At 41.3% G+C, this 14,307-nt stretch overlaps 2 protein-coding genes across 11 annotated transcripts in view; one reads left to right on the forward strand and one right to left on the reverse strand.

Annotated features, from left to right (window-relative positions):
* Cdc27 (cell division cycle 27) overlaps positions 1–13,307 on the reverse strand; it is a 48,097-nt gene extending 34,790 nt beyond the window's left edge. For 4 of the 6 annotated variants that reach the window (NM_001285990.1, NM_001285989.1, NM_145436.2 and 1 more), the window contains exon 1: positions 13,050–13,307. Coding sequence is in view for 4 of the 6 variants with exons in the window: in NM_001285989.1 (NP_001272918.1) it covers positions 13,050–13,076 (27 nt within the window). In the remaining 2 variants the exon portion in view is untranslated. The remainder of the gene's footprint in view (positions 1–13,049) is intronic. The other 2 variants (XM_006533050.3, XM_006533051.2) reach the window with 2 other exon arrangements.
* Myl4 (myosin, light polypeptide 4) overlaps positions 8,704–14,307 on the forward strand; it is a 41,199-nt gene continuing 35,595 nt past the window's right edge. Inside the window, exon 1 of one of the 5 annotated variants that reach the window (XM_030245638.1) lies at positions 8,704–13,300. The gene's annotated coding sequence lies outside the window, so the exon portion shown is untranslated. Of the gene's footprint in view, positions 13,301–13,349; positions 13,447–14,307 lie in introns of those variants that run through there. The other 4 variants (XM_030245636.1, NM_010858.5, XM_030245637.1 and 1 more) reach the window with 4 other exon arrangements.

Below are 14,307 nucleotides of genomic sequence, written 5' to 3' on the forward strand. Positions count from 1 at the left end.
CTCTGTAGACCAGGCTGGCCTCGAACTCAGAAATCTGCCTGCCTCTGCCTCCCAGGTGCTGGGATTAAAGGTGTGCACCACCACTGCCCGGCTTTTCTACACTTCTATATACCCCTTTTCTTCACCAATAACTTGCTCATCTCCTAAACCTAGTTTAAAATAATTCAATATATACTAACTTCTTCCTAGCCCATTCATCCTTCTCTTCCTCACACTCCTTTGTGTGAGACAGATTTTAAGTTTTTACTAATTTTATAAGGAAAAAAAGCTATTTAAAAAATAATAAATAAGGGGACTGAGAAGATAGTGTGCCCATGCCAGGGAGAGTTAGCCTCTTCTCTTCTCAGCCCTCCTCCATCTATATGTATGTGTGTATGTGTATGCATATATATGTGTGTGTGTGTGTGTGTGTGTGTGTGTGTGTGTGCGTGCGTGTTTGAATATATTTCTCTGCCAGCAGTTGAACATGATTATTTTAAAACACTTTCATACAGATCAATTCAGTAATACTCAACCTCATGGAAAGTAATATTTATATTACTGATTATCAGACCACACTAACGGGACTCATTAGGGCTAGAGGATCTTTTATTGTTTGGGAACTAAAGATGAGATGAGGCCACTAAATGAAAACAGGACTGTTAGAAAGCTTTGTTGGATTACTCTAGGATTCTGCCACATTTAAAGCCATTTAAAAAGTACTGAATATATGCTGTGCAGGAACATCTAGAGCCCTCATAAAATGTTCTACCATATTTGCCGCTAATTTATCCACATGCTATTACCAGACTCTATTCCTTCTTACAGAATCTGCCTGTAATAGATAGCAACATACTTATCTACTCAGAGCATAACCGTAATACTTTGTGTGAATATTGTTTTCTGATTCTCCCTCCAGATTCTGACAAGACTCACTACTGCTCATCTCTAGCCCACTCTTTCTTCTTCCTTCCACTCCTTTTTTTGAGACAGGGTCTCACCATGTAGTCCTGCCTGGCTTTGAATTCACTATATAGACCAGACTGCCCTCAAACTCAGAGTGTAACCTGCCTCTGCCTAGATGTGCATTTAGCAAGTGAACCATCTTTCCATCCCAGAATTACTAATTTAAGTGATAAAACCACAACACCCATGTGTAAAACCCATAGTGTACTAAATACTAAAGTAAAACTCTTGCTTTTTGTATACACTTTTTGTTGTTATTTTTGGTTTTGTTTTTCAAGATGGGGTTTCTCTGTGTAGCCCTGCCTGTCCTGGAACTTGGTCTGTAGACCAGGCTAGCCTCAAACTCAGAGATCTGCCTGTCTCTGCTTCAGAGTGCTGGGGTTAAAGGCGTGCGCCACCATCACCAAACCTACTTACACTCTTTTAGAAATCTTGTGAAAACTACAGACCTCCCCAATAAAGGCACATATAGTAAAAATATGTATTGAAAACCTGGTATATACTTAAGGTTTGGTATAATTTAAATATATACTGAAATGTATACAATCTGAGATTTATAAATACTCTCTTCCTATAAGACGTACTGATATAGTTCACAGGAACCTACTGTGTGTGTGTATAATAGACTTCTAATAAATTTTTGCAGAATTGGTTTAAATGATTAAAAGGGCAAAGTTACCAACCAAAGGAGTTCCTTTTTAAAAGAAAAATGTTTCTTAGATTTATTTAAGTGCTGGGTGTTTCATCTGCATGCATGTCTGTATACCATATGCATGCTTGGTGGCCAAGTTGGTCAGTGTAGGCTTTTGGATCCCTTGGAATTTGAGTTTCAGATAATTGTGAGCTAGCTGCCCTGTGGGTGTTGGGAACAGAACCTAGACCTCTGCAAGAACAAGAGTTCCTCTCCAATCCTAGAAATTCCTTTCTCTTTTGTATTTTGAAGACAACTGTATTAACAGTGTCTTCTGTAAGGACAGAGAAGAAATGGCTTTTAATCATACCAGATCACAGGTGCACAAGTTAACAGCTGCACTAGTGATTCGAATGCAGTCCACATTGGGGAGGTCTTAAGTGACTACTGGTCAGTGAATCTAAACAATTTACAGAACAGCTCATAAACAAAGCGAGATTAGGGCCAGAGGACATGCCTTTGATTCTAGCACTCGGGAGACAGAGGCAGGAAGATCTCTGAGAGTTCCAAGCCAGTCTGGTCTACAGAGTAAATTCTAGGCCAGCCAGAAATAGAAAGACCCTGACTCAAATAAAAGAAAACAAACTTTAGTCCATAACAAAATTTTCACTCCTTAAAAAACTTTCCCTTAAAGTTTCCACATAATTGTTTTTGAGCCAAGCTACTAGTTCAGAGCATAAAAAAAAGAGAAAAACGAGCCTCCCCAAAAGACGTCTCATTGTACAGACATAACAGTATTTTCAGCTTGACAATAGTAAGGTAATATGACACAACACATATATAATGTATACATGTATACATTATCTCATGCAATTTATTATTATCCTAAAAAAAGCCTCCTCTTGAATTTTATTTTGTCTTATTACCAGCTTAAACTAAAATCCACTGAGGGATAGGATGGATTGGCTTTCCAGCTTGTGTCTGGCTTTCTGAGACAGAGACTCTTACATCTCAAGCCGGCTATAAACTCACTGCTCAGCTGAGGATGAACTTCAGACCTTCTGTCTGTGACCCAAGTGCAAGATCACAGACCTGTACCCTTACCGTGGTACACGGTGCTGGAGTTGAACCAAGGACTCAGTGCATGCCAGGCAAGCACTCTACCAACTAAGCAATAGCCTCAGTCCTCAAAGTTTACTTCTCCTTGCACACAGATGCCAGAGATCGATGTAGGGTAGTGTCCTCAATCACCCTCCACTTTAGTTTTTTGAGACAGGATTTCTCGGTCTGGAATTCATGATCCAGCTAGGGCTGGTCATCAAACCAGAGGGATCAGTCGTATTTTCTTTCTCACACTGGAAGTACAGGTGTGTGCTGCCACACTTGACTTTTGACATAGATGCTAGGAGTCACACTCAAGTTCTCAGGTGTGGGGAGCACCTTACCAAGTCATTTCTCCAACGCCTTAAAGTTCACTTAAAAGAAAAAAAATTACATTAACTTTATATGTATGAGTGTTTTGCTTAAATATATGTATGTGCCTAAAACCCAGGGAAGTCAAAAGAAGGCACTGGATCCTGAAAACTGGAAGTTACAGAAGACTGTGAGTCATCATATGGTGCTGGGAAATCAAACCCAGGTCCTCTATAAAAGCAACCCAAACAATCAAGAGTTCATTTTCTAATCATGCAAAATAATAGCTTCCATTATGTCATTTTTGTATATGTGTATAATTTTGTTTATGTTTGTTTCTTGTCCAGGAACCAGTCCTTGCTGAGAAGACATGAGAGATGAGGTCAAGCACACAAGACTGTGGAGAAGGAGAAGACTCCTTTAAATGTATAAACAGTGTCCTCGGTAGTCCTGCAATCCTCCTACCTGAAAGCTGTGCTGTAATCATCCCGTTTCAGTATTACCTTCTTTAAACAACTATCACCCCTGGGAACACAAGACAACTGCCAAGGACTTGGGTTCAAATCCCTGAACCAGCTGTGTCTTGAACAATGACTCTTGCAGGAAGACAATCTATTTATTTATATTTTGTACAGTGCTCAGTGTGTTTCTTCATTTAAAAGAAGAGTCAAGGACTGGAGATGTGGCTCAGCAATTAAGAGCTTGTTCTGCTCTTGCAAAGGAATGGAGTTAAATTTCCAGCACCCACATCCACAGGCTCACAACTACTTGTAACATCAGTTTGGGAGGCGCCTCTACCCTCCACAGGCATCTGCACTCATGTCCACACACTGTCCCCCCAATTAAAAACTACAGGGAAGAACAGGAGTTCCTAGCACATAGCTGTAACTGCAATGTGTTCTAGCCACTGTCAGTGTTGTCTTTCTGATACCATCACACTTCTTTCCTCCTCAAATTATTCTCATGGAAAGCCAGAGTTTACAAAATAAATATCTACAGAATAAAGCACAAGCTCTTTTTAGATGTTCAAATCAATTTCATTTTAATTTTCCTTTAACAGGATTTCAGATGCATTGGTCTGAAACTAGAAAAATTCTCTATTATTCACTTAAAATTCAATATATTTTCAGTCTTCAAATTTTTTGTAGCCAGGTGTGGTAGCTTATGTTTGTAACCCCAGAAACTTAGTAGAAGGAGGCAGGAGGATTGAGTTCAAGACTAGCCTAGGCTACATGAAACCTGTCTCAAACAAAAACAAGAAACCTCTGTGCAGGGCTGGGGAGATGGTCAGCTGGTAAAGCACCTGCCTGGCAAATACAAGGACAGAGTTTCATCCCCAGAATCCATGTGAAAAAAGAAGAGGGGGTGGGACATAGTGGTGCAGGCTTCAAATTCCAAAACAGCTGGTACATTTCAGGGCTCACAGGCCAACTAGCTAGCCAGCCAGCTAACTTGCAAAGTTTAGGATCACCAGAGAGCCTGTCTCAGAAAAAAAGAAAGAAAGAAAGAAAGAAAGAAAGAAAGAAAGAAATGAAAAAGAAAAGAAAGGGGCTAAAATCTAGCAAGAGTTAAGTCAGCCTTCAGGCCGACAGTGGTGTGATCTTTACACACCTAGAAGACAGTGCAGGACTTTCTGGTCTCGAGCGTCATATGTGTCTTCATACTACTCAGCTCACTACTGTTAGAAACATCATTCACCCATTAAACATCAGGATCTCACACCTGTCGCGTTGGCTACATGACCCTGATTCCATACAAAACAAGTTAGATCCGGCTCAGCAGATAACAGCACTTGTTCTAAGGCTGTCAACCTGAGTTGGATAAAACAAGAACACTCTTCCCTTCACCCTCTTTCTCTCTAACTACACAGTCACTGCTATCTAGCCTACATGGAAACAAGGAGGCAAAAGCATCCTTGGAGAAAAAAAATGGTCTAGTCAACAAACAGTGATGGTACAACTGGATTTCTTTCCACAGAGAACAAATTAGATTTTTATTTTTCACCTGCATTAAAAAAAAAAATCAATGTAAAGTGGATCAAAGACCTTAACTTAAAACCTGAAACTTTTAGAAGAAAATACAGAGAATACCGTTAAATATACTGGGTAGGTAAGAACTTTTTTGAGATAAGGTTTCTCTGTATAGTACTGGCTGTCCTGGAACTCGCTCTATACACCAGGCTGACCTTAAACTCAGAGATCCACCTGTCTCTGCCTGCTGAGTGCCACTGTGGCTGGCAAGAACACCAGTGTTGGTATTTTAAGTGGAATACCAACAGCACAGGAACTGACTCCAAGCTCAACACGTGGGTTGGTACTACATTTTCTTTCTTTTTTTTTTTTTTTTTTTTTTTTTGGTTTTTCGAGACAGGGTTTCTCTGTATAGTCTTGGCTGTCCTGGAACTCATTTTGTAGACCAGGCTGGCCTCGAACTCAGAAATCCGCCTGTCTCTGCCTCCCAAGTGCTGGGATTAAAGGCGTGCGCCACCACGCCCGGCTACTCTTTTTTTTTTTTTTCCCCTACATTTTCAACTACATGAAAATTCATGTTTCTATACAGCAAAGGAAACAATCCGTGGCATTAACAGCTCACAGTATAAGAGAAAATCCTTACCAGCTCCACTTAGGACAAGGAGCTAATATCCAAAATTTAAATACCATAAACTACCAGTTAACAAATGGGCTAATGAACTGAACAGACAGTTTTTGACAGTCAGAATGACTGTCATCGACAAATCTTTGACAACAAATGTAAAGAAACTTTATTCACATTGGTAGACTGCAACTTAATATAGACATTGTAGACTCAGCTACTCACTACTGGGCTATCCAGAGAATGCTATACCCTTCCACAGGTAGGTATCTGCACCCTGTGTTTATTGTTGTTTTATTGGATATAAAGAAATCACTCTTATTTATAATAGCCAGAAGCTGAAAAGACCCCAGATGCCCTTCAACAGAGGAATGGATACAGAAAATGTGGTACAGGGCCAGGGTGGTGGCGCACGCCTTTAATCCCAGCAATCGGGAGGCAGAGGCAGGAGGATTTCTGAGTTTGAGGCCAGGCTACAAAGTGAGTTCCAGGACAGCCAGGGCTACAGAGAAACCCTGTCTCGAAAAACCAAAAAAAAAAAAAAAAAAAAAAAAGCAAATGGAACTAGAAAATATCATCCTGAGGTAACCCAATCACAAAAGAAACACACATGGTATGCATTCACTGATAAGCTCGGAATACCCAAGATACAATTCACAGACCACATGAAGCTCAAGAAGGAAAGCCAACATGTGGGTGCTTCAGTCCTTCTTAAAAAGAGGAACACCCTCATAGAGGTGGGGGAAAAGGGGGATGGAATGGGGGGTTTCCTGGAGGGGGGAAACTGAGAAAGGGGATAACATTTGAAATGCAAATAAAATATCCAAGTGAAAAAAAAAAGACGTCAACAATATGACTACATAAACAAGACATGAAAAATAACACCAGCAATTGACATGCCAGCGTGGATATAAAAATACCACAAGTACCCACTCTTAGATGAAGTGCTACATATTTGTAAATAAAAATGAAATTCTTTGTTTGTTTGTTTGTTTGTTTGTTTTTGTTTTTCGAAACAGGGTTTCTCTGTGTAGCCCTGGCTGTCCTGGGACTCAGAAATCTGCCTGCCTCTGCCTCTCAAGTGCTGGGATTAAAGGCATGCGCCACCACGCCCGGCTCGAAATTCTTTTTACTGTAAAAAGAAAAAGAAATTACTGGAACCAACCAAGTTTTCCACCAACAGATAAACAGATAATGAAAATTTGGTATATATGGAATTTTATGTAGTTGGTATATATAAAAACGAATACAAAACAAAACAAACAAACAAAAATGGAATACTACTTTGTTCTAAAAAAATAAAGTTTACAAAAACTACAGGAAAATGGATGGACCTAAGCATTATACTAAAATATTATGTATTTATGCAATATTGTAAAATATATAATATTAAGTTCATACAATCTCAGAAAAAAACATGTTTCTGTCATTTATGAAATCTAGCCAATAATAGATGTATGCATATAAATAAATGTCCAAGTAGATACAGTATTACATGAAGAAATGAACAAAAAGGCAAAATATAAAAAGAGGAGGAAGGACTGGATGTGGACATCGTTATGAAACAGAAAGCTAATTGTTTTTCTATTTTCTAATTCTGTCATGAAGATTCAGGTTTTGGTGGTAGATAATGTATAAAATATATCATACAATAGTAAAATATAATGTGATAACTGCAGATGTTCTCCTTAAAGAACTTTACTGTTTGGATTATATAACAATCTGCCAAAATATCACTCAGAAAACAAGAGGACGAAGGAAGTTCATTTTAGCCTGACTCAGCAGTTATCTCTTGAATGTTCTCTATATAGAGAATGACCTCCATATCTAAACCCAGGCAGATGAGGACGATTGCTCTGTATTAATCATGTGATCAAGTCATTTCTGAGCCTTAATCACAGGAGCTAAATAGAACCAGGCAGACTTGGGGCAAATAATAGTAAGATCTTGTGCCCAAAATAAAGAAATTAAGGAGGAGGAAAAGGAGGAAGAGGAGAAGAACACAAGAAGCTTTGCGCAGAACCCCAATCCCTCATAAGCACCAGCAAGGAGATGGGCCATCCCCTATGTGCTGTTAACCCTCCATGCCTGAGTGACATGCATCTCACCAGGGCGATGGGATGTGAAATGGTCTGTTCTCATCACTACAGACTAGTAGCCGATGATGAACACAAAGCTAAACTCATCACCCTGTCCAACAGATGGTGTAGGCCTCCCCGAAAACAGCACCCAGGGCAACAGTTCTACAGATTAAAGCCAGATGGGTGACAAGTTGCTAAGGCGAAGTTAGGAAGTCAAACAGCAGCATTCTTTCCTTCTTCCTTTCCAACAAAATGCTTAGGAGACATTCCACTGCGGAAACTAATGACTTAGTCCTGGGCTGTATTCATTGAGAAGATAAAGCAAGAGCACGGAGCTGCAGATTGTTACTTGTGATGTATTCTTTGTGTGCACTGAGTAATCTATTCACGTGTGCAAGGAGGCCTGAGGTCCACGTCGGCTATCTTCCTCAGTTGCTGTTCACTATTTTTTAGCTGTACACTACTGTATGCACATGTGTAGGGATATGTGTGCATGTGTGCAGATGTGCACAACTGTGCAGAGGCCAGAGAAGGATATCCGGTTTATTTCTCTGTTCTGCCTTATTTCTTGAGACAGGGTCTCTCTGATTAAACAGAACACACACACACACACACACACACACACACACACACACACCCTTTCTTTCAGCTAGGCAGCTCGGCCATACCTGGCTTTCTGTATGTTTGTTAGCGATCTCAGGTCCTCACACATCACTCATCTCCTGAGTCTTCTCCCTGGTCCCACCATCTACTCGGATTACTAAAGTTTTTGGGGGGTGGGAATAGGGAATTGGCCTTGTTTCTCAAGCCTGAGGATAGCTTTATTAAGAAGAGTTTACAGGAAAAAAAAGTATAGATTAGGTGGAAATTCTCACAGCTACCATGAGAAGAGATGGAGGAAAGGCTGTGTCTTTTATGTTAAACATGGACTAGAAAGAGGAAACTTACTATAAAAAAAAAAAAAAAAAAGGGAGCTGGAGAGATGGCTCAGTAGTTAAAAGTGCTTGCTGCTCTTTCTTCCTGAGGAACTAAGTTCAGTTAGAGCACCCACATGGGACAGCTCACAGCTCCCTGTCACTCCAGCTCCAGGTGGTCCAATACCTTCTTCTGGCCTCCAAGAGCACCTGCAAACACTTGGGGCCATGTGCATAGATAAACACACAAACAGATCTTAACAAAAGGCATTCTCAAGAGTAAACATGGGCTAGTAAACTAAGGAAGAGACCTGAAATGGAGGTGTCGGCTGTGTGGTAGAACACCTTTCAACTCCTTTTCTTGCCTCTGCCTCTAGAGCACCAGGATTACAGGCTTGCACCATCACAACTTGCTGAAATATAATTTTATTTATGTATTTTAAGACAGGGTCTCTAACCGGCTTAACCTGGCCTTGAATTCAAGGCCCTGCTTCTGTTTTCCAAGTCCAGGGAGTCCAAGCGTGTAACCATCACACCCAGTTCAAGTATTTAAAATGTACAGTGTACTCAGATTTAATTTGAACTGCTATAAATTGTTTGGTTTTGTATTTGACAAAAAGAAAAAATAAGAAAAGTTTCATCAACAAAAGGTATGAGAAAGGGAGGAAAGGAGGGAGAGAGAAAAGAACCTTAACAAAAAGTATCATTGTAGAATTTTCATTTTATACAACAGAATCTAATTTCTACTTCAGCAACCCTAGCTTTTACTCATTGAATTGGTTGTTTTCTTTTTAAATTTCTGCTTTTGAGACAGGGTCTCCTTTTGCCTAGTCTGATCTCAAACTTACAACATAGCTGAGGCAGGCCTTGAATTCTCCACCCCTTTGCCTCTATCTCCCAGGTGATGGGATTACAGGCATGTTGTAGCCATACCCAGCTCTGATCCTTAGGTTCCACCAGTTCTTTATCTAGGTGGTTCCCTGACCCCACATTTAGCCATGACTGGTAGGAGGCCTTTTTGGCTAGCACCAATGGTAGAGACATGTGGTAAAGAAATGCTCCTTCACACACATAACCCACTCCACTTTCTCCAAAAAGTTAATCCTGCCAAACTTAAAAACACAGTCCACATTACCACTGGCTGGTTCATCCTACTCATCTATCTATGTATCTAACTCTTGTCTTTTCTTTCTTATCAATAAAATTAGATTAATATCCCCAACACATTGCTTTCATTACATAGTTCTTTATTGAAAAATCTCTTGCAGACAGCACTTCAGAGGCAGAGACAAGATAGAAAATTAGACGCTAGCCTAGGCTACAAAGAGGGCACAAAGCCAGCCCAAGATTCATTATTAATACACTAAACCCAAACCCAATCTGATCAGACAGAAAAACATTTTTCATTTTTCTGAGGGGTTAATTTTAGTTTTTAGGAGTTATTGAGTTTTGTCTTATTTTGATGAAGCTCTGGCTAGCCTGAACTTACTAAGTAGACTAGCCTGACCTTGAACTGAGATCCACCCGCTTGGACCTCCCAAGTGTTGAGATAAAAGGCGTGTGCCACCATGCCCAGCCAGTCATTTTTGAAACTAACCCTAGGAAGCCACCCTCCCTCCTTGCCAATGTTTGAACAGTTCTACTCTCCAAGTAGTTTCTTGAATTTCTATCTCTAAAACCTTTATCTACTTCTTTCTCATCCCACTTAGCTGCCTTCAGCCCAAGGCAGTGGTTTTGGTCTATCTCACTATACCTCTCACATACACTCTGTGAATCAATCTTATATGCTTCTTGGGGAAATGTAATCTCAAGCCAAAAGAACTTCCTACTATTTTATCAAACTCTAAAAGAGTGATATGTACCTAGTACCCAAATCACGGTATGACTCTGTTTTGTTTTTTGAGATAGGACCTTCCGCGTCCTTGTTCAAGGCTGGCCTTGAACTTCTTACCTTCCTGCCTCTGCTTCCCAAGTATAGGGGCTTCAGATGCAGGCTACCAAGCCAGATTTTTCCATAGTAAAATCATTTTCAAAAGTCTTATTTCCATTCAATACTTATGTGAGGCTTTACTTGCAAAAATAATTGATATCGTTTTATCAGGTGACGTATCTCTATAACACGCCGCTTACAGCAACATCAGGGCTGGTGAAATGGCTCAGGTGGTAAAGATGCTTGTCACCAAGGTTCACATATGCACACACAATAAATAAATAAATGTTAGACAGAACATCGTATAAACAAAAATGCTCCCTATTTTATTAAATAAACTTTTACAGGCACCCAAATTAGTAATGTGGTACATGGCTTTAATCCCAGCCAGGACTACACAGTGAGACCAAGCCACGAAATAAATCTTTGCCTTGTAATATGCAAAAGTTTTTGTAAAGAGTCAAATACAAAGTAATAGTTCTTCTCTAAGAGCTGACGTGGGAAGGGGCTTATATTTAAATCTGCTTGGCACATAACACTGGTTATTCCATGTAAAAACTTTAAAGGAGGAAGAAAAGTAGAAACTCACATGTAATCATTATTTATTTCTACCCACTTTTTCTTATACCTGGAAACACCAGGAAGAAAGCAAAGAAAAAAATTTCAACACTATTTTTTCCCCAATACATGGAACAAGTACTGTTCTAAAAAAACAACTATCTTACTATCTCTTATTTCTTGCCCATTTTCGGCAGCATTCCTGGTCAAGGTTGTCATTTTTGTTTTTTGTTGCTTTGGGGTTTTTTGAGACAGGGTCTCAAGCAGCCCACACTGGCCTTGAACTTGCTACACAGCAGAAGATGAATGACCCTGAACTCCGAATCTTCTTGCCTCCTTGCCATACTATAAATTACAACCCAAATCCTTACCTCCTCAGACCATTACCCTAAAACCTATTATGGAGGAAAGGGAGGTAAATTTTACTCTTTAGTCTTAGTGATATTAAGTGTGTTATTGCTAACAGCGAAGAAAACACAGGAAACACTTTGGGTCCCATCTAGCAAAAACAATATTTTGATTCTCTCCTGCTTTTATATAAAGTAAAATTAGTAAACAGTGGTTTACATGCTCTCATTACAACTACCATAACATTTTAGAAGTCTTTTCGGTCATGAAATGCAAAAGAATCATTAAGATCAAACTACAATCTGAAATAAAAAGAGACATATGAATAACCCTCTTTATCTGCTTAATTTCATGATAGGCCTCAAAAGGGCCTTACAAGGCTCTCTACACTAGAAGAGACATGGGAAAGAAATGCAGTTTTGTAAGTTCAGAAGTTATAATCCTGAGTTATAGAAATTCAAATACTAATAGCTGTCACCATGTAAACAGCTGGAAACAAGGCCAAAGTAGGGAAAATGGTGTTTTACGCTGGGATGAGAAATTAAGGAAATGTTGTACTGACGAATTAGAAGCATTTACCATTTGTTGTCACAGACTTACCTAAGGGGATTCACAATTTCTAAAATCGGTTTGCTTTATAACTTCAAAATAAAGTTCATAGCTTAATGACAGTAACTAATGGAGGCCAATTCTTTCTATCATGTCAAAGATCATACAGTAGGATGAAAATCTCCCAAACCTGGTCCATCACCAACCACCAACGGACAAAAGGTTCAGTTTCTTCAGATCTGGCAGGGGGGAAAATGACTTGGCGCTGCATCACACACTTCAAAACCCAATAGGGTTTCTTCAATGACAACAACACCGTGTACGTCAACCCATACTCTGATGTGCTTTCAGGAATGGACGGATATTGAAATGGATGGGAAAGCAATTATTATTTCTAATTTCCTAAGCACCTTCTAAACCTGCATGATAAATGCCCCTTGACCCAAACCGCGGTAATGAAAATCCAGACCTGCCCTTTCGCCCACTCCCCTGCTTGGGTGTTTGCACCGCAGCACTGGGCCTGAAAAGGGGAGTTCCCTTCTCAGATCGTCATTGTCCGGTGGGAAATTCACTGAATGAGAACTACCGTGGACGAGAAAGTGCTACCGAGACAAAAACTAGTACCAAAAATAAGGATTATAAGGATTCTACCTTCTTCTCTCGACCATCTCACGTAAAACAAAACCAAGAAAATGCCAACAAACTTGCCCCACTACTGTGAAATCCTACTAAGCTCGGCTCAAAAAGCGCTTCTGTGCCGGTCCCCGGGACTCCATCTGAGCCCCTGGTCTCCCACCGCAGGCAGGGCCCGCGACTACCAGGGGGAGGAGGATGGCCGGACGCCAGTCCCGACGGAAAACGAGTGACTCCCGCCGAACCCAGCTCGCACAGGGGGCGAGAAGTCAAGCGGGAACCCGGCTAACCTCGGCTGAGGCCGCGGGTGAGGCATCGGGACTGCCGAGAGACCGGCAGGGCTCGCCGAAAGGGAGGCGGGAGAAGCCGGGCCTAGGCCGCAGCAGGCCGCGAACTCGCTGTTCGCTTTGCGACCCAGGCTTGGCGCCAGGCCTCGGAGCAGGGGCTAGCATTACCTGGACAGGTTCCTGCAGCACCGTCATCCTTGAGGCTCAGACCCACTTTCTGCAGTGCCTCAGGCCCCCCCCGTAGCGGCTCCAGCCCGGCCAGCCCCGGCTCATTTAAACTCACCAGCGACCGTTACCGGGGGATGGGGGAGGCCGAGTGGCTGCCGAGCTCTTCCGAGCGAGACACGGAAATAGCCGAAGTGGAGAGAGAGAAACGAGAACAAGACGGAAAAGCCCGAAAGAGGTCGGAAAGAGCCGAGGTGAGTCGGCGGAGGCGGAGCCTGTGGCCGGAAATTACCGAGTGCTACCGGAAACTGTTGGGTTGGATCCAATAGGAAGTGTCTCTTCTCAGCCACGCCTTCGCCCAATCAGCCATCCTAACTGGGCCACGCCCAAAGAGCAACCGGTAGGGTGGGCATGGAGGGAGGGGTCCCGCAGAACCGCGTTACATGGCGGAACCTAGGTCTGGTTTTGGCCCTCCGCCGTTCTGCTTTGTGGTGCACGGTAGATCCAGTGAAGGATAAAATACTGGTTTGGGGTTGAATTGAATGAAGTCTTCTGAGTTTAGATCATTATCTACTCTTGGACTTCCTACTCAGGCCTCTAGGATATTCTAGGAACATTTGGAACAGGGCCATTCCCCAAATACACAGGATTCCTGTAGTCAAAGACTTTATGGTTTGTTTTCAAACAAACAAACAAACAAAAGAAACGACTAGGCAGAGTGCTTGTTTAGGATTCATGATTCTGCAAGGTGGATCGCCAGTACCACCTAGACCTGGCATGTGTTGACATTACATGCCAGCCTTGGCTGGTGAACGCAGAAGAATCTAAAGTACAAGACAATTAACAACTAGATAGCAAATTCGAAGCAACCCTGGGTTGCTATAACCTAGCTTATAAAAGAGAAAAAAAATCAGTGTAACTGAGAACTATATTACATGCTGCCTGTTATAGGTGATGTAAAACTGCAACTTCAGAGAAGAGGGAAATAAATGCGGATTAAAACTATGGATATAGCTGTTGACACAAACAGAGGGTTTAACTTTATGCTTTCCTGTCACATCCTCAAAATAAACCATGGGACTATTAAAAACTATTGTGTTTCCTCAGACAAGGGAAACTTTTGAAAGTTGATTTTCTGTTTGGACTCCTCTAAGCTAGTTGTGAAACTGGAAATCTTTACCCCCTAGACGCTGAGGATTGAACCTCTCAATTCTGTGCATAGTAAGCAAGTGATCTACCATTGAAATATGTCCCCCATCTG

This window comes from Mus musculus, chromosome 11 (assembly GCF_000001635.26).
Source record: "Mus musculus strain C57BL/6J chromosome 11, GRCm38.p6 C57BL/6J".
NCBI lineage: Eukaryota > Metazoa > Chordata > Mammalia > Rodentia > Muridae > Mus > Mus musculus.